Source organism: Botryllus schlosseri, chromosome 6 (assembly GCF_051294905.1).
Source record: "Botryllus schlosseri isolate E-star chromosome 6, Bs_hap1, whole genome shotgun sequence".
Lineage (NCBI taxonomy): Eukaryota > Metazoa > Chordata > Ascidiacea > Stolidobranchia > Styelidae > Botryllus > Botryllus schlosseri.
Genome location: NC_137241.1, coordinates 30,969,126 through 30,991,086, shown reverse-complemented (window position 1 = coordinate 30,991,086; position 21,961 = coordinate 30,969,126). Strand labels below are relative to the sequence as shown.

At 41.3% G+C, this 21,961-nt stretch overlaps 2 protein-coding genes across 2 annotated transcripts in view; one reads left to right on the top strand and one right to left on the bottom strand.

Moving 5' to 3' along the window:
* Positions 1 to 21,961, top strand: part of LOC145440674 (coiled-coil domain-containing protein 6-like) — a 91,178-nt gene that overhangs the window by 41,373 nt on the left and 27,844 nt on the right. The gene's annotated exons all lie outside the window — the stretch shown is intronic.
* LOC145440108 (uncharacterized) lies at positions 6,397 to 11,736 on the bottom strand. The gene is made up of 5 exons (XM_080317699.1): positions 11,517 to 11,736; positions 10,652 to 10,765; positions 10,180 to 10,257; positions 9,973 to 10,088; positions 6,397 to 7,507 (listed from the first exon to the last, which is right to left on the bottom strand). Exons 1-5 carry the CDS (start codon positions 11,547 to 11,549, stop codon positions 6,688 to 6,690), a joined length of 1,161 nt encoding a protein of 386 aa, XP_080173825.1. The 5' UTR covers positions 11,550 to 11,736; the 3' UTR covers positions 6,397 to 6,687.

Sequence of the window (21,961 nt, the reverse complement as noted above, 5' to 3'; positions counted from 1 at the left end):
TATGATTTGTCACTGGTGCGCAAAGGGTTAGGAATATTTTTGTATGATAATATCTTCTAGCTGTTTTGTTGTGAGGGCAATCATGTGATGACTCAGCACTTTTCGTTAGCAAAGTAGTTTGAACTATGTGAAAGATGTAAGGACCGTGACTAGAAAACATATGTACTTTGTTGTTGGAGTACTGCTATGGCGTTGACATAACCCTCTGGAAGTGAGTATGCTTTTCTTTCACGAAAGTTTACGTGGCTCCGTTGTAATAAATTTGTGTTAACTAAACTCGGATGGATACCGCAATTGTGCTGGACTTACACATGGTGTTCGCATACTGTACACATACAAACTTTTGTGTAAACAACTCTGATGTTTCTGTACGTACTAGTTCTGTGTTGAACTATTTGATTATTAAGATACATGAACACCCATTCAGACAATAAAGTTCTTGTGATATCGAAACAGTTTGAAAGCGTCACCAATCATTGCGTATGTTCGTAGCATGAGCGAATATTTTCATGTGTCATGAATATCTTTCGTATACACTTAGTATGAAATGAGATTTGTGGAACAATAATTAGTGTCGTACAAAGTGTTGTGTTTGATTGCGTACTTTTTTATCATTGTTTGTTGTTGAAAGATGGGTGAGTTTACATTTAAATATAGTAAGCGGAACAACTCATGTAATAAATTTTACTCGTTTGAAAATCGACTCGCGTGAAAATACCGATTAACAGTATCAATGTGAGTAATATGTTATTTTTCGCGATATGCAACCAATCTTCTAAGCATAACTTGTCGAAATTTATCGTGTCATAGTCGGCTGTTACGAATTCGAAACAAATGTACTTCGATTATCACGACAAAGGGAATTGAGATCAACGCAGTATTTCGGAAGTGAATGTGTATCGTTTGGTATGTTCAGCAATCACTAAATGACAAAAATATCAAACTGTGCATACAGCTCGGTTAGGTAAACGATACAGTTACAAGTCAGATGCGATCTCGATTTACAGAAGACAGCTTGATGATGTAAAGCTCAACCACTCCAGTGTGTTTATTGCAAAGTATTTTACACAAAATATTGAAACGAAGGCCCACCACTTGGTTTCATTACCGGGTGAGGGAAAATTGTTTTCTGTTGGTCAGGTATGATTTGAATTTAGAAAAACGATCTACGCCGCTTAAGCGACGCTGTTTCATATCCAATGAGTGAGGGAAATTTCTTAGGGGTTTGATTTAGCTAGTTAATTACCGGTGATTCAATCACATACAAGTATATCGTTTTTTTAGTGATTGAGTATTGTGACGACATTTACTTTGACGAATGACAATGGGAAAATTTCCAATTTCTTTGGTCGTGAGCGTTCCACAAATATTTCCGGCATACATTTAACAAGCAACCTACAATATTCTTTTGTCATGGTAATGACTTTCGCAAGTTTGGTTTTATGATTAAAATTACTTATTCAAATGATAATTTATGATCACTACTTTGAGTAACAATACAAACACATTTTGTAGATTTCGGTGTAGCGCCTATTGCGATTTTGTTAATGCTATGAGTTTTGTATATTACTCAAGTCTAGTAGAATAGGATGCGTCCAGTAAAGATATTCCAAATTGCTTCTGTGTTGATCAAAGTCTTGAAGTGTAAATCTGTAGACTTCACAACGCCTTAGAGAGTGCGAACGGAATTATGTATTGATCGCACGCTTCAAATGGTACTCGATACCCAAAGTGATATTTTCACACTCTGTAAGTTGTTTATGTTTCAATGCGCTGTCACAAATCCCGACAATGAATCGTATCAATTGCTAGATTCAATAGTAACGACGTGCCATTAAGATATACTGACTCTACACTTAGTCGTTTCAATTACCCGTTGCGAATTTGACCAATAAAGCATTTTGCATCGGGTGTTCAATGTTTGAATAACGAAATTGTTGCATCTTTAGTCTTGGTTACTGGAAACAACTACATTTGTAAAAATATTTTCTGATATCCGTAATACGCAGAGTGATTTGTACCAACACGGAATATCTTTCAAATCAAGAACATTTCAGACAAGTATAGTTTTACAAATCAATATGTTAATAACCACGGTAGGGAAAAGTTTGTTGCTGTCATAATAACCTTTACCACAACACCGGGTCTAATTAACGCGAATAATTTAATAATCAAGTCATGATCAACTATTACATATGTCAAATCAATGTGTCAATCCTTATGTTTACAGCATGATAACTTTCAATGTAACACCGGCGTTTGATCGTATAAGAAATGAATTCTTAACTACGTTGCTCGACCTTTCAAATCTCGTATACTCAAACATATTATGTTAAGCTCAAGTCCCCTGTACCGAAGAGTAATTACTTTTGCCTTACAAAATATACCGAGTAGTAATTAGTTTGTCTTGCAGAATATACCGCGTAGTAATTCCTCTTCCTCTTACAGAATAGTAACGACTTTTAAAGTTGGATAAAAATGATGCGTCGTAGGGATATGAGTACAACCGAACTTGTTATGGATTTTAGGTTTTAATGATTGTATGGACTCGTGTATGCTTGGCTGTTTTTCATACTGATACTGTTTGAGTTGGTCGGGTAACGGATTTACTTGACAATGTTTTTTGTGGTTGACTCTTTGAATATGGTAAGATCGTAAGATGCCGACACGTAATACTATTTCCGTACACTCAATTACAACAAAACATAACTAACATTCAAATAATCCGTAAGCTACAAGTGGATTTAAAACTTGATGTTGTTTTGTGGTTAACTCAAGTCAGTGGTCATGTTTGTGTTGATTTCAGGAATGATCATGACGAGTTGGTCGGGTAAATTAGTGGTAGTAACTATGACCGTACAGAGTTGCTGACATTCAAATATCTTTTACGCTGTAATATACGGATTCACTTGTGATAATTTAATTCTCAGTTATTATTCAGTCATTCAAATCTCGTATACTCGAAATATAATATGTTTATGCCAAGTCGTATATGTGTCGATTAGTAAATAGCTTACTTTGTCTTCAGAATAGAAACGACTTTTACAATTGAATTAAAAAAAAGACCGATCATACGAATACAACCAGAATGAATTAATTCAAGTTTGTGAGTTGTTGTGATATAATCAAGTAAGTGAAAACTAGATTTTTAACACTTGGCGATGTTGTGAATAATTCTTTTGAGTATGGCGAGATGTTAAAATGTCGCTTTGACAAACGAAAAGCCGGATCGCGAATAGAGTTGTAAGGTATCATTACTTGTTTCAAATCAATGTGCAGATAATATCGAAATGGGACTGCGGGAAAGTTGGTAGTCATGTTTGTCAATCTATTTCAATTCAGACTATGTCAAAGTCCAAATACCTCATTCTTGATTATCTGAATTTACCTATAGAACATGTCGCGAATGGATTCCGACACCGTACTATAACTAGACCGCTACGTCTGATGCATTATCGTGTCAGCGACGTAGGATTTTACAATTATTTCATACCTTTTTGAATAAGCGTCAACTTCACAGAGGATTAGGGTTGGATCAGAAATAAGTGAGAATTTGTCGGTATTCGAATCACCGTCTGCGACGGTTCTGTTATTCGTTACATGATAAATCTTACCAGTGAAATCGAGCTCTGCGACAAACTAATTACCAAAATGATACCTTGTGAGTGATTGAAATGTATGTAACATCAAGTCGCGAGCGATGGTTATGTCTTAGGTGTTATCTTGTGAGCGATCGCGGGATTTTAGAATTATTTCGCACCTTTTTGAATAAGCGTACACATCACAAAGGATTAGGGTTAGAGTAGAAATAAGTGACAATTTGTTGCTATTCAAGTTACCGACACTGGCGGTCTGTTATTCGTTACTTAATTAATCTTACGAGTGAAATCAAGTTCTGTGACAAACTGCTTACGAAAATTTCACCGCGTGAGCAATCGATATGTCTGTAACACGAAGCCGCGAAAGATGGTTATGTCCGAGACATTATCTTGTCAGCGATCGCGGGGTTTTGCAAACTATTTCACACCTATTTGAAGTGTTAGTTTGTGAACGCAGCTATTGTTGATATTCGTATCGTCGTCTACGCCGGCACTGTGGTAATCTAATTGCCCAAACATTACTATGCGACTGATTCCTAGATTTAGCAAACTATTTTCACGCCTTTTTTGTTGAAAGTACGACATTCCACCCGCAGCCTATACCCGAAAGTACGACATGCCAACAACGAAGCCGCGTGCAACCGATCCCTATGCTGAAAAGGGTTACCGTGCGACCGCAATAGCCGCTTGCCACCCCCGCCATAAGACAAAATAGCCGCTTGCCACCCCGGGTTTCGTGTTAGCATCAATAGCCGCTCGCCACCCTCGTCATAAGACGCAATAGCCGCATGCGACCGCACCCATAAGAACACATGGCGAGTCACCAGAGACCGCGTAAGAATAGTACGAATCACGACCACGAGTTTTCAATACGAGTCACCGCCGCCGCCTATACCCGAAAGTACGAATCACGACCCCGAGTTTTCAATACGAGTCACCGCCGCCGCCTATACCCGAAAGTACGAATCATGACCGCATCCATAAGAACCCATTACGAATCACGGCCGAGAGGGGGGTCTGAAAGTACGAGTCACCACCCCGAGTTTTCAATACGAGTCACCGCCGCAGCCTATACCCGAAAGTACGAATCACGGCCGCACCCATAAGAACCCATTACGAGTCACCGCCACAAGGGGGGTCTGAAAGTACGAGTCACCACCCCGGGTTTTCAATACGAGTCACCACCCCGCCCATAAGAGCCAATGGCGAATCGCGACCGATCTATACTACTACTAGTAGAGAACAAGTCCGGATGCATGAAAGAGAGATAGAGACTGAAGTTGGGAGCGCGCGAGTATGAAAGTCGTCCGGAAAGAACACGAAAAAGCAAAGAACCTGAGCATTACTGATATCATTGTCGTGGTGTACATGACCTTAATAGGCGATAAACACCACTGTTGTATGTGTTAAATAAATAATATTAAATCTTCTCGTTTCGAGAAACAGTTGGTCTCCGCCGCAGATCGTTGTTACGACAACGTCAAAACGAATGTTGTATTCACCACCAAACAACTACTTCCTGCAACGCGCAAAGATGTTCTTCCCGCTTCTCAACAAAGCAATATAGTTTACGAATTTAAGTACCACTGTGATTGTCGGTACGTAGGAAGAACAACTCAGCGCTTGCAGGAACGTATCAAACAACATGTATACCGCGCGTTATTAGAAGTACATTAAATTCCCAGGAACAGGCCGTTGAAACCGAAACTGACCTAAGGGTGTTGGAACACAATCAGGCCGTGGCAATGAACTCTGCCATTGGCTGGCATTTAGCTGAGCATGCTACTTGCGCAAAAAACTATAGTGACGACAGATTCTCAATTTTGGGTAGAGGCCGCACATTTTTCCACTTGTCCGCGCTGGAATCGACATTCATTAAGATCCATCAACCGCGCTTATGCCAGCAGAAGGAACGTTTGCTTCAGCTAAAAATTAGCCACTAGCTGCGCTCGCGGTTTGTCTTCACTTGATGTTGTTTTGTTTCTATAACGTCACAATTGGCTGTATGCAATGTAATTATATGCAAGTTTTTGAAATTCTCTTTATGCCGACGATTAGGCTACCCCTGAAGAGTGTTGGCTCGAGAAGCTTCGGGTTTTAATATATTTGTAATATGAATATATTAATAAAATGTATATTAAAGTTCTGTACCCCAAAAAGTCTCTCCAGATTATTGACTATATTTTCGGAATCAGTTGGTATGAGAGTATACACCTTACATTCAAGGCCATTTTAAATATGTTGCGCTGGGGTCGTTAAGCTACGAGATATTGATCGCGCTTTATAGTTATTTATACTGATAGTGGATCTCTTCATAACAAAACAATACTATCAATTCCAAATATTTATTTATTTACAAAATAAATTTTCATGGCGTGAAATGGCCTATCCAACAGAAAAGAATGGAGTCAAAACTGCATGAAAATTTCACTGAATGACTCAGTTCTCTCCATATAGTAGGGATTGATCTCTGCGTGGCGCAGACAGGCACGGAAACGGCCTAAAAGGATACGCATAATAGGGTTAACCATACCTCCTCTTTTAAGAGGATTTGCCCTCCTTTTTACTATTTTGAAATTGTCCTCTGAAGAAGCCTAAATGTCCATTTCTTTGATAATTTGCACTCTTTTTTGAAAATTTTGGGTAAATGTACGCGGAAATTGGACTGAGATATAGAAAATCAGAGCTCAAGTAATGGTGGTATGGTATATCCTCCTCAACATACGCTAAATCGAACTTTGAGAAATATTGTTGTATCTAAATCGCTTTCTCAAGTAGTAATCTTTTTGAGAACATATATGAAACCGTGGTCCATGTATTGGGAAAACAGAAATTGGAAATTTGTTGTCTGAGAAAGCCCGATATTGTGAATAGTCGGGAGGTATTGGCAAGTTTGTTCCCACAGAGAAAAAATTTTGCTTCTCAATCGCAAAGCAATACCATCGATACCAAATATTTCTATATTTGCAAAATTAACTCCATGACATCATATGGCCTATCATTCCATCGGTTTTATACCATTTTCCGTCCGCAACAGAAAAGATTGGTATTAAAGCCTCGTTTAGTAGACAAAAATTCACAGAATGGATCAGTTAACAACTACAGTTGGTATTGATCGCTGGGTGGCCCAAACTGGTGCAGAAACAGGAGGCCCGAAATGGCTCACTGGTGTCGCGGCTGGAGTCATGGACAGTTTGGGTCTGAAAGTAGCTTCAGAACGCGGTGTTTCGGGAGGTCGGGGCGTGGGTGTGCGGGACTCGCCAGGTGTTGGTGATTTGTGAGTGTAATCACTTGGTTTTGATGATGTCACTGTAGAAGCGGATTGTGCACGGTCTGGTTTTGATTCGTTGTCGCTCTTTACCGCCGCGGGAGTTCTTAAGTGTACTTTTTCCCTCCAATGGAAAGGTTTCGGTTTTAGAAGCTGTTCTTTGGTAGGTGGTTTCGAATCGCGCCATTTTCGAGCTAGTTTCGGTTCGAACGGGTTTCTAAACTTGTAGCTTTCGGACTTTTTATCGAACCGGTTCGGAATCGGAATGGATTGGTTGAGCTGCTCTGCTGGCCATTGCAAGCAATCTCCAACTCCTAGTCTCATCAAAGGCGCGGATTTCACTCTGCGTTTCACGGCTTCTGTATGAGCCAGGTAATGTGGGATGACTTTCCGTAAAGACCCAGTGCTGTTCACGTCGTAGTAACTTCGATTATGTTCCCTGGATTGATGCTCCTTGCCCGTGTTGAAGTCCGTGTCCACGCGCGGGTTGGGTTGACCGTGTTGGAAGAACATTTTGTAGTCGGACAGCCATTTCTGTTCTTGGAACTGATCGGCATGGAAAGCGGCTCGGTGCCGGACTCGAGGAGAAAGTCTTTGAGGAAGTTGACCTTCTGATTCATCGCCGTGTCGAAAATCGAGCCTGAGACGGATATATATGTTATCGATTATCACACATATGTAGCCGTTCGGTCGTAGTCCTCGCTATCTGACTAAATACGGCTAAGTTACTTCAGATTCGACTTGACCCAGAGACACATTGTAGATTTGGCGGATAACACAGTAACAACTCCACACAAAAACAACCTAAGGCCGACTATACATTTACTTCCTATTTTCCCAATTCTTAGCACGCTACCTGTACGCATGACTGGTCTTGCAACCAGATAATCCGGAGTCATTATGGCTCCGTAACGGAGCGGTTACACATAACTTACCTACGTAGAAAGATCCAACTACAGCGGCCTTGGTTACATGGTAGAGTTTACTGCTGCGCTTGGCAAAAGCAGTAAAGAGGTGGTCAAAGTAGTCAAGAAAGCTACTCAAGTAGAAGTAGAAGTAGCGACGAAAAAATCTACTCAAGTACGAGTAGAAGTACTTCTTACATAAGCACCCAAAAATTACTTGAAGTAGAAGTAGATTTGACTGACTTTAAAAGTACTCAAGTAAGTAAGTAAGTAAGTAGTTGTGAAAACGATCCTAATTCGTTCACATGAATTGTAAAAAGGTGCAAATTACGCTATGCAACAGGTGACGAGCTTGGTTCATATTGATGCATACCAGCAGGTATTCAATTTTCGATAGCATAAGCACGTCCACATCATGGGATGAAAATGATAGGATTGATATGGAAATGCCATACTTATCCTCTGTTTTCTCGAACAGCACGTTTTAGAAAATAGCATGGTATTGCGCCATCCCCCATATTATAAGGCCCGTAGTTCAGTAGAAGAGCAATACGGAAAAGTTGTATCGGATACGGTGTAAACATTTTGCGCGATTAGTAAACGTTAATAAAAAATATGGTGGACCGTAAAAATGTCATATTGCGTAGCTTTATTTCCGGAAATTATATTACTACACTTGCTTTTATACTTCAACATGTATGTTATCCAGACAGAAGAACTGATATTAATTACAACTCAAAGTATATGATACTGGGAATTGAAAATGAAACATAAATACTACTTCTCAAAGCGGAACACGTTTTTCATGCCTTTACTCCAGAAAGTTTCAAAGGTGGTATGTTAAAACAGGTGTAAAGCTGAAAAAAGTCAGAGTCCACTTTTCCAGGTTATGACGCGCCATGGACATGCTAGATTACGATATGACAAGTAAATGCTTGATTGCGAAACATCAGTTTCAAACGTTATGATGAGCCATGTATACTGTGATGAATTATTTCATATGGGCGAAGGGCGACAATGTGGTGTGAACGCGGGAATATCTAGATATCTAGTTCTGGATATCCCTGTGTGAACGGAACCACGCCAACCGCTACCGAAATGATATTCATCGATACTTTCGTGAAATCATACTGGTAACTCCGTATCCACTGCGCGCGAAGCGTGACGAAAATTCTGGGCTGTACTGAACTTTTATGAGAATTAAATGTTGATACTCCGTGAAAACAGCCCCGAAATTCCTCAGGCTATCTTCCTGATTGGAAGATTGAACTACTTCTACTTGACAAACTGAAAATAGCGAAAAGTAAGTAAGTAGATCACAAAATATTACGAAGTAGAAGTAGAAGTAGCGAAAATCAGATCTACTTGAGTAAGTACCAGAAGTAGAGGGAAACTACTTGAGTACTTCGAAAAAGTAGAAGTACTTCGTTACTGACCACCTCTGAGTAATAATTGGTTATAATCCTACAACATAAGGTTTCATAATGAAACCGTTCTTAATCGACAGCTACTGTCACACTGATTCCGAAAATACAAATTATAATCTGGTCAGGGCACTGCAAATACCTCTAAATCGCTATTCAGATCTGAAATCTGCAATGTTACGGAAAATTGGAGCTCCGTAATATCCCATCGGTATGGCCATTGTGAGAGATTTTATAGGGTTCCAGTGCACTGACTAGATTAAATATTATAGTTTCGGAATCAGTACGTCGGAAGCATTCCATTGAAACCGGTTATATTAAATTTTGTGCTCGGTATGCTGTTACCAGAAATGCTACTTTTGCCCGTTGCACCAGTAAAGACCAGAGACTGTCAGTTACGAATTTCATATGCTTCAAGTAGATTTTGCCTACTCACATAACTTCTATTTACTCCTACTTGACAGTTTGAGCTTTGTAAAACTATGCCTTGATTACCATTTTGTACCACCTGGGTTGTTTAAAAATAAAAATAAAAAATTATGACTTCAGCAGCTTAGCTGCTATACATGTTGCAATTGAGCCAAATTTGGTGTGGATGCATTGTTTTTTAGCCAACCTAACAATTTTACCGAATATCCAGAAAACTTTGATGAAAAAGTCACTTTTGAAAAACCCTGAATGATCACCTCTTGTAAAGACTACTGTGTACTCTAGCATGCAATTGGAGTTTCGTATCTATCCGTTTAACAATCTAGCAGCGACATTTCAAGTAGCACCTGTAGACGGACATAGCAGCGCCCTCTTTCTTGAGCTCGTCTTCATGAGGCATCCACGCGATCAAGTCCGGTTTGAAGATGGTCGAAGCGCGGCCGCTTTTCCTCCTACCCAGGCCCTGTCATTCAATTCGTCATTTTTTTTCTCGGTCGGATTCACGCTACTGTTCTCAACAATTACGCGTCCGTGAGGATACGAATGGAACTCACCGTGTCGAAATAACTAGCATCTGTTGGGAAAGAGTGTCGGTTGTCGTGTTTGGAGAATAAATGACGGTCCGGGCAAAGCTGTGTTGAAAAATGATAGCAATCGTTATGGTTGACTATATAGACTCATGATCAGAGCGAGACATATACAAACTACCAACCTAGTTACTTGACTCTAAACTGACTACTGGTATTTGAGTAGTTCTAGTTCTAATAACGAATTTTGAAAAATGATTGGTTCTGATTTCCAGTTGCTGCTCGAGTTCTCGGAACCTTACCCATTTCAAACTAGAAACCCCATCCTTTTTCGCAGTTCATTATTTCTTATCAGCTATTAGTTAGTTGCGGATATTTGAATGACGTTAGTTCTAATGGTAGTTCTAGCTGCGCAATTTGGTAATCCAATAGAAGTACCGGTCTGATCTGAATGATTCGTCTTGTAACAGTAAGCTGACTGTAATTCGTGCAAACTCACCCGAACTCTGTGGACAAATTTGCTCGGCGGGCTTGGTGACGCCGCGTGCCGGTATTCTTGTAAGATGTCATTTCTAGTCTTGCTTCTGAAATGCCCGAAGTATCCAGATGGAAACTGTTGAGCAAAGTGAATTATGGAATTTCGGTTTCATATTATCGCTATAACGACTCTTATACTGAGGAAAAATCGAGTATCCGATTAATTCTATTCTGAAACAAGCATCAGGTTTCGAGTCGGGTATTTAAGTGTCATTCATTATGACTTATAACAGTATGGATGATGCGGAAAGTTGAGATATGTACCTTTTATGTGACCACAAAGAATATAATGACAGTTCCACATCACATTAAATATGATTTGATAATTTTGAAGCCGTACCAATTTCATTGCACTTTGTGACAATTTTGATCACGGCATAACAGATATGTCATTTCCAGTAACGTGCTTATAGCTTTGTACTACATGTTTCGTACGCTGCGATGCGACCGATCGAAGTTTACTGCCTTCCACGGTAAAAAAAATAGAATCGAAACTTTACAATTATCATTGATAAATTAACTCTTAGTGGTAATGAACATATAATATAAGATCTTCTTTCACTAATCGACTCGAATCGTTACAATTAGTACTCGATTTTTAAACATTGTGCCTAGTAACGACAACCCGTTTTAAGAAGTAACTATTTCCACCTGATCGACGGATCATCATCAAAGGAAATCGAAGCTGCTGACGGACACCCATTCATAAACACTCCTTTAACTAAACATGAATATATCGCGCGGATTATCAAAGTATTGAACACCGCGCGGTGGCAAAATAGCAACGAATGTGACAACTGACGACCAAGTTTTCAAAGAAGACGAACCCAAGTACCGACGATATCTTGCTGCAGCTCCATCGCTTGTCACGCACAAACCCAGGGATAGATTTCAGCTCTTTTCAAGCTGTACGTCCAATTATTAACGACGTTTCGAACATCTGTCTCAGTGCTTATTCACCTTTTCCCCGGTTTGCACCCCTTTGAAATCACTAACCAAGATCTCGCAACCCGTCTAAAAACATGGAAATATGTTAGGTAACCATAGTTTTTTATGTAAATCAGACAGAAGAATCCTTGTTTGCATAAATATGTAGTCGTGAAATGCAACAATATAGCAACGGCCTGGTCTCAATTTCGCCTTTAAGAACATGCATTCAACTCATGCTGTCGGGTGCTACTATATCTTTGTTAGTAGCACGGTGCGTGAGACTATAATGAACATTGTCAAAATTCTTTGTTCGTTATTTCGGCTTGGTTCAAATTAAGCATTCGAAAACAGCTGAGTAGTGTGCAGCAATTGGAGCATTAATCCAAAGCCGCAGCGGATCTTAGCTGGGCCCGAATAAGATACATTCGAAGTTTGGATAGTATGACTGGAGAAGGAGTGACCGGAGTTACGTTTTCGATAAGCACGAATTTGACATACTAAAAACCATTTGTAGTTACAAGGCACTCGCTGCTCTTGAAAATTTCCAAAGCAATAAATGGATTGGGATTTATATATTTATATAGCATTAGACTTAACCAATACTAACGATGCAAGATATCCGCACCCCTGGGAACAGTTCTCGCGCCCTTGGTTAAGAAACCCTGATATATCTGATTATATCTCGCGTAATCCCCCTTGTGTAAACTAACAGCCAGTCGAAAGACAAAATACGGAATTCAAATGCTTTATACTCTATGTTTTGGTAAAAAACTGGGGAATTCGACATTCGCCGAGAAATTAAACCTGCTGAATTGTTCTGTCTAATCTCGATGACGTTCCTGAGGTATTTCACCGATATTTTCGCATGGTCGTTCACAGCCCAGATTTTGAGAAGACAAAAACTAATTACTGGTAACTTTTGCTACCGGTAACAATCAGCTGACCTGGTCGACCGGTTTCAAATTCCATCGCTCGGCGTCGCATATTTTACATCATGACCTATCGTCCTATTCGAGCGCGATGTCATAATAGACGAACAATTGCTAAATAGGGTATTGTATTTCTTAACCCTTTGCTCGCGACAGAAGCGTTAATTGTCGCACTGAAGTAATTTTCGCGTGACGCATCGGGTTGATGCCCCATCGCACTCGACTTCACTGACGCCATGCATTTTAAAAAAACTATAGCCGATTTTCACCCAATAGCGTACACTCTTAGCAAAAAACTGAATATTCACACCCTTGGACCACCCGTGATATACAGGTGTGAATATGCACCCATTGTACACGAAACCAGAACCCGCCTCAGACTTACAACGCGGTGTAAATCAAACACAACATTCTAATACAAATGATGCTTTCACGTAGTAAAGTAGGATTTATAACCGCGATATAATTGTAACTTAGGTTCTGTTTTCGTGTAACACCATTTGGGTGTGAATACACACTTTTTTCGCTAAAAAGTGTACGCCATGGTGGAAATCTGATGAATACACCTCTTTTCAACCCATTGGATTTGCAGTACATGCCATGCAATGAACTGGAGCACGCTGTCAATATTCAACCTCTATATTGGCGATATTCTTGTTCATTATTGATTGCGCATCAACTGCATCAATTCGGCAATTATCAGCATATGACTATAATTGGTTCAGACGTTAGCAACGTACACGGGACATTGCCATTGGATTAGTGAGATTGGGCCCATGTGGCGCCGTCTCATTTGAGCCAAGGAAAATGTTTGCGATCTCAGCGCTGAATGTGAAAAGCGAAGTTGTGAGTTGCAGCGTGGAGAACAATTAAGCGGTGGCTGCCAACAGAAATCGGACCGTCGTCCTAAATCGCTGATTGATTCTATTGTTCAGCTCACAATAACGATATGATAATATTGCGTAACTCGTTATGCTATATGCTCCGCCCACAACACTCTCTTTAAAACTGTACACACTGTAAAAGGCATTCGGAAGATTCTTAGGTTGAAGGTACTGTAGAGGCCTTTGCTCAGATATGAAGTTTATTCACTCAGTCGTACTCAACAACCCAACAGCGACGAGACCAAAACACAAGAAGAGACACGCCTAGCATGAAATCACTAGAGCATCACAAGGGCGCCAACCCAGATAGGGGGCGCACGAGGGCTGCCACATCACCCTCCCATCAATTTTGAGAGGTGCTACTCAAGTAGACTCTCACAACAATACAAGCAACAAGCATTAAGTGAAAAAAAAAAAACTTTCACATAACATAGTCATTAAACCGTGAGGGCATTTGTCTGCTACGGCCGGGCAGGACGCTCGGTATCTCTTCCGACACAGCGATGTCGGTCTCACCGACTGAATCGTCCTCCAGAGCTGGAAGTGATTCAACATCATCCACGTAAGGATGTAAATTATCCACATGCACAATGCGATATCGTTCGGAGTCCACTCGTTTTATCCGATAGAGGAATTGTTCAATTCGCTCTGACACAACCCATGGGCCGGTCCAACCCGACCTCAATTTTGACTTCGCGGGTGGATGGAAATACCAGCACAAGGTACCAGTTTCCAGAATTAAGGGTTTAACAGATGGATCGAAGTTTCTAGACTGGCGGATAGCAGACTTACTCAGTTGCTCACGGGCATACGCAAAAGCATCGGTACTAGCAATGTCAAACCACTTTACAAACTCAGTATAACAACGATAGGCAGTATTACGTGGCGGTTTACCAAACATGATATCAACAGGAAGGGATATCTCTCTTCCTAAAAACAAACGATTAGGGGTATAACCAGTAGATGCATGCACTGATGACCTATAAGCCATGGATAAATAAGGTAAATGTTCATCCCAATTGTCTTGGGCATTGTTCACGAAACTTCTGAGCATTTGCAGATAAACCCGGTTGTTCCTTTCTGTGAGTCCGTCTGATCTAGGGTGATAGGGAGTAGTGCGAGTTTTCTCAATATCAAATAGCATACTCATTTGCTTAAAAAGGTCGGATTCAAATTGCACACCCTGGTCCGTATGGATTATAGACGGCGCACCAAATCTGGTGAAAATTTCAGTCACAAGTACATCTGCAGCAGAAGCAGCCAACAAGTTTTTCAACGGGAATGCTTCTACCCATTTTGAGAAGTAGTCAGTACATACCATAATGTACTTATAACCCGACTCCGTCTCATTCAAGGGACCCATGAAATCAATAGAAATTCTGTCAAATGGCTCAGCACATAACATTTTCTGCAAATTAGCCTTGTGACCACCATGAGGAGTTTTCGATTTGGTACACACAGAACAGTATTTAATCCAACTTTCAACATCACGTTTCATTCCAGGCCAATACACCCTATCCCTCAATTTCTTATAAGTACGATCACGGCCCAAATGACCTGCTGTTCGCAATGCATGAAACTGGTGAAAAATATCCTTACGAACCGAAAGGGGCAGGACTAATTGAAATATTGGTTTACCCCCAGGATTAGAATGCACAAATTCACGATAAAGTACCCCATTTCGCAGACTGATGAGTCGCCATTGCGAACACAAGTCCCGGACCAGTTTTGGCTGAAACAGAAGTTCAGTCCCAGAAGGTCTACAATCTCTTGTTTCCTTCATTGAAATGACTGTTTTCAAGTCCTTGTCTATCATCTGCAGCTCCTTCAAATTTTCTTCAGTGTATGACCGCAACCAGTTTGACAAATCTGGTCCTGTAGATGCAGATTCTTCAGCAACCTGCCCCAAACTCCCTACAATGACCGCAGCACATCTTGTTGCTGGAGGTTCTGCAAAATCACAACAGTCTGAGCATTCCTCTCGCTCACAGCGTCTACGGTACTTCCTGGAGAGACCATCAGCATTCCCATGCAACACGCCCGGACGATGTTCTACTGTATAATCATAGCTGCTCAGAAACGCAATCCATCTTGCCACCAAGGGACCATGGGGCTCGCTCGAAGTGAGAAGCCAACGCAATGAAGAATGATCAGTCCTCAGAATAAATGGTCTCCCCCAAAGGTAATGCCGGAAATGCTCAATTGCCCATCTTGCAGCATAAAGTTCCCGATATGTAGCACAGTAATTCCTCTGTGATTTGTTTAGAGTAGTACTTGCATAAGCAATTACCCTCTCAAGACCGTCTTGCTTCTGAGACAGAACCGCACCCACACCAAAAGCGCTGCAATCAGTGTCAAGAATGAACACTTCACCATCTTCGCGTGGGTAAGACAGTATCGGAAATTTTGTCAATAACTCCTTCAAGGTGTTAAACGCATTTTGGCATTGATCGTCCCAGTTAAGAGGCACATTCTTCATTGTCAGATGTGTCAGTGGGTAAGCGATGGACGCGAATGACTTCACATACTGCCGATAATAGTTTGAGGTGCCCAGCAGGAAGGCCTGGAGATCTTTCAACTTCCCAGGAACCGGCCAGTCACGAATCGACGATATCTTTGTCTCACTGCAGCTAACCCCTTTGTCTGAAATTTCATGGCCAAGATATTGTACACGTCTTTGAAACAACCTGCATTTAGTTGGTTTGAACTTTAGTCCCGCCGAGCGTATCCTGGAGAAAACGTGTCGGAGGTTCTCCATTTCGTGCTCAAACGTTTTTCCGTAAACCATAACATCATTCAGGAAAACCAGAGCTCGCGACCATAATACATCAGCAAGAACTTTCTCCATCAATCTCTGAAACAGAGCTGGCGAATTTGCCAATCCCATGGGAAGTACAGTAAATTGGTAGTGGTTATGACCTGGAACACTGAAGGCTGTTTTGGGGCGATCCTTAGGATCTATTGTGACTTGGAAAAAACCGCTTGCCAAGTCCAAACATGAAAACCACGAGGCGCCTCCCAACGAATCGGGAATATCTTCTATTCGAGGTAACGAGTATGCATCTTTGACCGTTACGCTATTCAGTTTCCTGTAATCCAGAACAATTCTCCAGGAATTATCTTTTTTAGGAACCAGCATAATAGGTGCATTGAAAGGTGAATCAGACTCCTCTATCACGTTCTGTGCTCTCAGCTTTTCCACTTCTTGAATAGCCAACTTGCGTTTCTCCCAGCCCATGCGCCGAGGACGTACTTTGATAGGCTGCTTTGTGGTGAGAGTGATTCTATGCTGCAAAACTTGCGTCTGTCCGAGTTTCCCATCCGGCCCAATGAAAACATCCTGGAATTCAGTCAAGAGATCCAGCACTGCAGACTGCTGCTCCTCCGTTAAGTTCTGAACCCCATCTAACATGGAACTCAGATGACCTGAAAATTCTCCCGTTTGCAATTTCAATTCTTCACCTAAATAGGACTTCGCTTCACCCAGGGGCACCTCTTCATCTTCACTCTTCCTTATACTGGCAATGCCGGAAACTCTTCCATGTACATCCTGGAAATTGTCTGCAGGGCAAATCATGCCAACAAAAGTGCCAGAGGGTATCTCAACCACACAATCTGAATCATTCACAACCAGAACTGGCACCGAACATTCTGATGCGGTAACGAAAGCAGGACACACATACACTCCCGACTTATTCCGTGCCCACGAAAAATCCCTGACTGGCTCAACTACAGCCGTAACTCCCTTAACTTCCACTGGCCAAGGGTGGTTATTCTCTCCAGTCACACATATTTGACTGTGAGCGGGGACCGAAATTGATTCCCTAATGTTTATACGGCTGCACGTGACATTATTGGAACTCATTAATTGAACCGAGTCATCACCCACTTGCATTACTCCACGTCTGGCATACAAGGTGACATCAAAATCCTTCAGAGCATCCATACCCAAAATACCAATTTTCGCTCCGAGCTCAGCCACAAACACTCGCATCCTCAAACAAACTTTATTTATACACATCTTGAGTGTGCAACTTCCATGCACTACTAGGGGTCTGCCATTAGCCACTTTAAATCGATTGTCATCCGGACTCGATTCTAGCTCACCGACATCAATAAACTCCCGTAACCCAAAATCTATGAATGTTACTGGACTACCGGTATCTACCAAAAATTTATAATCTGCCCGGGCAATACTAACAAGTGTGTACCAGTTGGTTGAAACATTGAGGGAGCAAATCAAGTTATCAAGATCATCATCAATCGTATTACAAGCGGGGTTACTGGTTTCGCACCCCGCTACTGCGAGTTTAAACGACCGTTCCAATTTCCATTATTATCCATAGTTGGCTGAGGTTGAGGGAAATATTGTGTTTGCGCATTGGGCCCATGCTGCCATGAACTATTCTGATTGGAATATTGACATTGATAATCATAGTGCCCTGCATTTCGACAAAGTGGACAAAGGGTGCCCTACAGAAACGTGCAGAATGACCAGACTTGCCACACCTGAAGCATTTACCAAAGAATTTCGACTTGGGACTTTCATGGTTTCTAATTGGTGAATTCGGACGACTCGCATTATTGTCTGGGACATGATTTTTATTAAATAACTCAGTCAACTCATTTCTCAAGGACTTAATCTGGTTTTGCAATTCACCAATACATTCATCACATTCTGATTTTGAGTTCAAGTCAGCCTTGCGAGTAGAGTTATCAACCACTGCCACATAAGGTTTTATTGTGCGCGCATTGGCCCCATGAGTAGCAGCCATTGACTCATAGTTTTCAGCAGCACGAACTAACTCCTCTAAACTGTCACTCTCACGCACAGCAAGCATAGCACACAGTGTAACATCAGAGAACCCCTGACAAAATTGTTGACGTACCAGTAACTCTGCAGCATTCCCGTTTATCATCTTGTAGCCTTTACGTACCAATTCTCGGAGAGCAGCAGCAAATGCAGCAGGGGTCTCATTCGGCTTTTTCCTTCGGCTGTTGAACTTAGCTCTGTAGTTTTGTCCTGATTGCTCATTCCCAAAACGTTTTCTGAGATGCTCCACTATAAGTTCGAAGTTCTGAGAATCCTCGGCGGAAACCTCCTTGGCGTACTTCAGCGCGGGACCTCCCAGACTCCAGCCAAAATATGAAAGAATTTCACGTACACCCCAAGATGGGTTGCAGCCAACAACATACTCAAAGTGGCTTAGATGGTCTTCCAACGTAACGTCCGTTGTTCCACTGAACTTATTAGGTAGAACATTTGGCGTTTTCGATTCCAGATAAATAGGCTTACCAGGCACTGGTATTTCAGTTGATTTCTTGCTGCTCGAAAATATGGTATCGTTGGAATTTATGCCATCCGCAACAGAAACACATGGACGATCAACACTGCCCTTGTCGTCAGAACTAGTCTGTTCCGGTACAGTACGTTGCATTTCTCTCATTAACGATAGAATCCTGGTCTCCCACGCCTGCATTTTTCGGTCGATCATCTCTTCGACAGCAAGTAGAACTTTTTCTGAGATGCGCTCAATCTGTCCCGATACTCTACTTTCGGTGTTGGTCATTCTCAGTTCGAGGTATTCAATTTTCGTTCGCAGCACTTCTAGTTGATGCGACTCGATCTCTTCTTCGATCTGTCTGGCCTCGTAAATTAACGACTGAGGTGAACTATCCATTCTGGTCCTGGCGTGCTCGCCAATGTAGAGGCCTTTGCTCAGATATGAAGTTTATTCACTCAGTCGTACTCAACAACCCAACAGCGACGAGACCAAAACACAAGAAGAGACACGCCTAGCATGAAATCACTAGAGCATCACAAGGGCGCCAACCCAGATAGGGGGCGCACGAGGGCTGCCACAGTACAGTAGTTGTTCAGGGGTTTCCGCCCCTGAGATAGATAATGTATAGTACAAATCATACACCCCCACCCCACCCCACCCCACCCCGCGGCAATGTGAAAAGGCATGCTCAAAACAGCTGACAATTAGACAGGGCCGTCATAATAATAGTATACAACAATACTTACCAAGCCCTCCTTCATTATAGATTTCCATAGTCCGGATGGAGATTTTATCAATATCTTTATCAGTTTTTTTAAATCCAAACATAGATTTTATTGTTGGATCCAATTTATAAATATTCAACTCCAAACTTTTGAATCCTGCTTCAGATTTTCCTGGACGTGGATTCAAAAAATTAAAAACGGAATTTAGAAAGTCGGATTTGGGTTCGATTATTCCGACGATCGAAAAAATGAACACATAAATCGGGATCTTGACTAACAAATTGTCCCGATTGGGATATGGACTTAAAATCTTTAAGTAACTATCTATATTGTGCAGCGTTTTTCTTGATCTCCAAAAAGCTTTTGGGCCATTCCATACACAGACAACCGATGTTCACATCACTACCTCTTCGAATCTCCTGAAATTTGGTACACACACAGATGAGCTAATTCCAAATAGGATGAACTTTATTTTATGAAAATTGGACTTTGGTGTCAAAAGTTACGTCACTTTAAAAAACTGTTTGATTTTGGTTTCTAGACTGTAAAGTGATGAAATTGCAGTTTCAAGAGCACACTTCATTTGTACATGGAAATGCAGTACTAGTAGGGCGTGTTCGGACATCGAGTCTGGGGTGTGTGCGGACATCATGTCTGGGGTATGTTCGGACTGTGTTGCAATTCGGACATCGTGTCTGGGATGAGTTTGGACTGTATTGCCCCTCGGACATCCTGTCTGAGGTGTGTTCGGACATCATATGTTCTCTATATCCCTGGATGGAATATTTGATACGGGCGACAATGCGTTGTGTGAGATGAACCAAGTAATCCGGTACCCAAATTATATTCATTGATACTACCTTGAAAACATATTTGTCACTCCATCACTACTATGCGCGAAGCACATCAAAATTTCTGGGCTTTACTTGACCATTATGAATATTAAATGTTGGTACTCCGTGAAAACAGTCCGAAATTCCTCAGGCTATCTTTCGTATTGGGGGAATAAACTTCTTCTACTTGACAAACCGAAAATAGTGAAAAGTAAGTAAGTAGATCACAAAATATTACGAAGTAGAAGTAGAAGTGGACAAAATCAGATCTACTTGAGTAAGTACCAGAAGTAGAGGGAAACTACTTGAGTACTTCTAAAAAGTAGAAGTACTTCGTTACTGACCACCTCTGCTGTCGGATGGCCGGCGGGATACTGATGTTCCACACACAGAGGATTCTCTATATAAGGGAATATTCATCTTGTAATTTAGACATCGCCCGGGATCGTTTCATCCACCATAAAGTGTTTCTAGTATTGGCCTAGTGCTGTTATATAACATTGTAACGTCGAAAAGTTGCGCGTCTCAAAGATTGTATCCATCCTGCATCCCTATTGTAGAAGGATTCTCTATATATGGGGATATTCATCTTGTAATTTAGACATCGCCTGGGATCGTTTCATCGACCATAAAGTGTTTCTCGTATTGGCTTAGTGCTGTTATATATCCTTGTAACGTTGAAAAGTTGCACGTCTCAAGGATTGTATCCATCCTGCATCCCTATTGTAGAAGGATTCTCTATATACGGGGATATTCATCTTGTAATTTGGACATCGCCCGGGATTGTTTCATCCACCATAAAGTGTTTCTAGTATTGGCCTAGTGCTGTTATATAACCTTGTGGCGTTGAAAAGTTGCGCGTCTCAAGGATTGTATCCATCCTGCATCCCTATTGTAGAAGGATTCTTTATATACGGGGATATTCATCTTGTAATTTGGCCATGGCCCGGGATCGTTTCATCCACCATAAAGTGTTCTAGTATTGGCCTATTACTGTTATATAACCTTGTGACGTTGAAAAGTTGCGCATCACAAGGATTGTATCCATCCTGCATCCCCATTGTATGAGGATTCTCCATATACGGGGAAATTCATTTTCTAATTTCGACATCATCCAGCATTGTTTGATCAAATATAAAGTGTTTCTAGGATTTGTCTAATTGTCCGATATAAGCTTATGACGTTAAAAAAGTGGCGCGCTCCAAGGATTGCATCCTGACTGGAAGCAATTCCCTATATGCGAGTCCAGGATAGCAGTGTAGCGGCCACATTTTGCAATTATGTTTATTGAGTTGGGCCCGTGATTTGGTCACGTTGCGTCCCAATGCCAATCTCCATAACAATGAAAAATTCGAGGCTGATTGTGGGAGTTCCAGGTCCACGAGCGGAATAAAATTTATATTTTCGTAATCAGTTCAAAGTCAGCTTTCGATTGATACCTGTTTTACTAAATTTAATGCTCGGCAAGCCGGTCAAAAATGACCGTCAAATTGCCTGTAGCCAAATGGAAATTGTGACGTGATACAATTTCACTGAGGCGTGAGATTTGCCTGTGTCGACACCATATAGGACACTATGGATTTATCTAATATATTTGTGGCTGTAATGTAGGGTTACCATATTTTTGTGAAGCAAATTCCGGACACTCTTTAGCGCCCACTAGCGGATTTAAAAATGAGGTAATAG

Coding starts and splice junctions, on each gene's coding strand:
- LOC145440108 (XM_080317699.1), bottom strand. CDS start 11,549: ATGGAGCTGCAGCAAGATATCGTCGGTACTTGG. Junction 10,766..11,516: donor AAGATATCGTCGGTACTTGG/GTTCGTCTTCTT, acceptor TTTGCTCAACAG/TTTCCATCTGGATACTTCGG. Junction 10,258..10,651: donor AATTTGTCCACAGAGTTCGG/GTGAGTTTGCAC, acceptor TTTTCAACACAG/CTTTGCCCGGACCGTCATTT.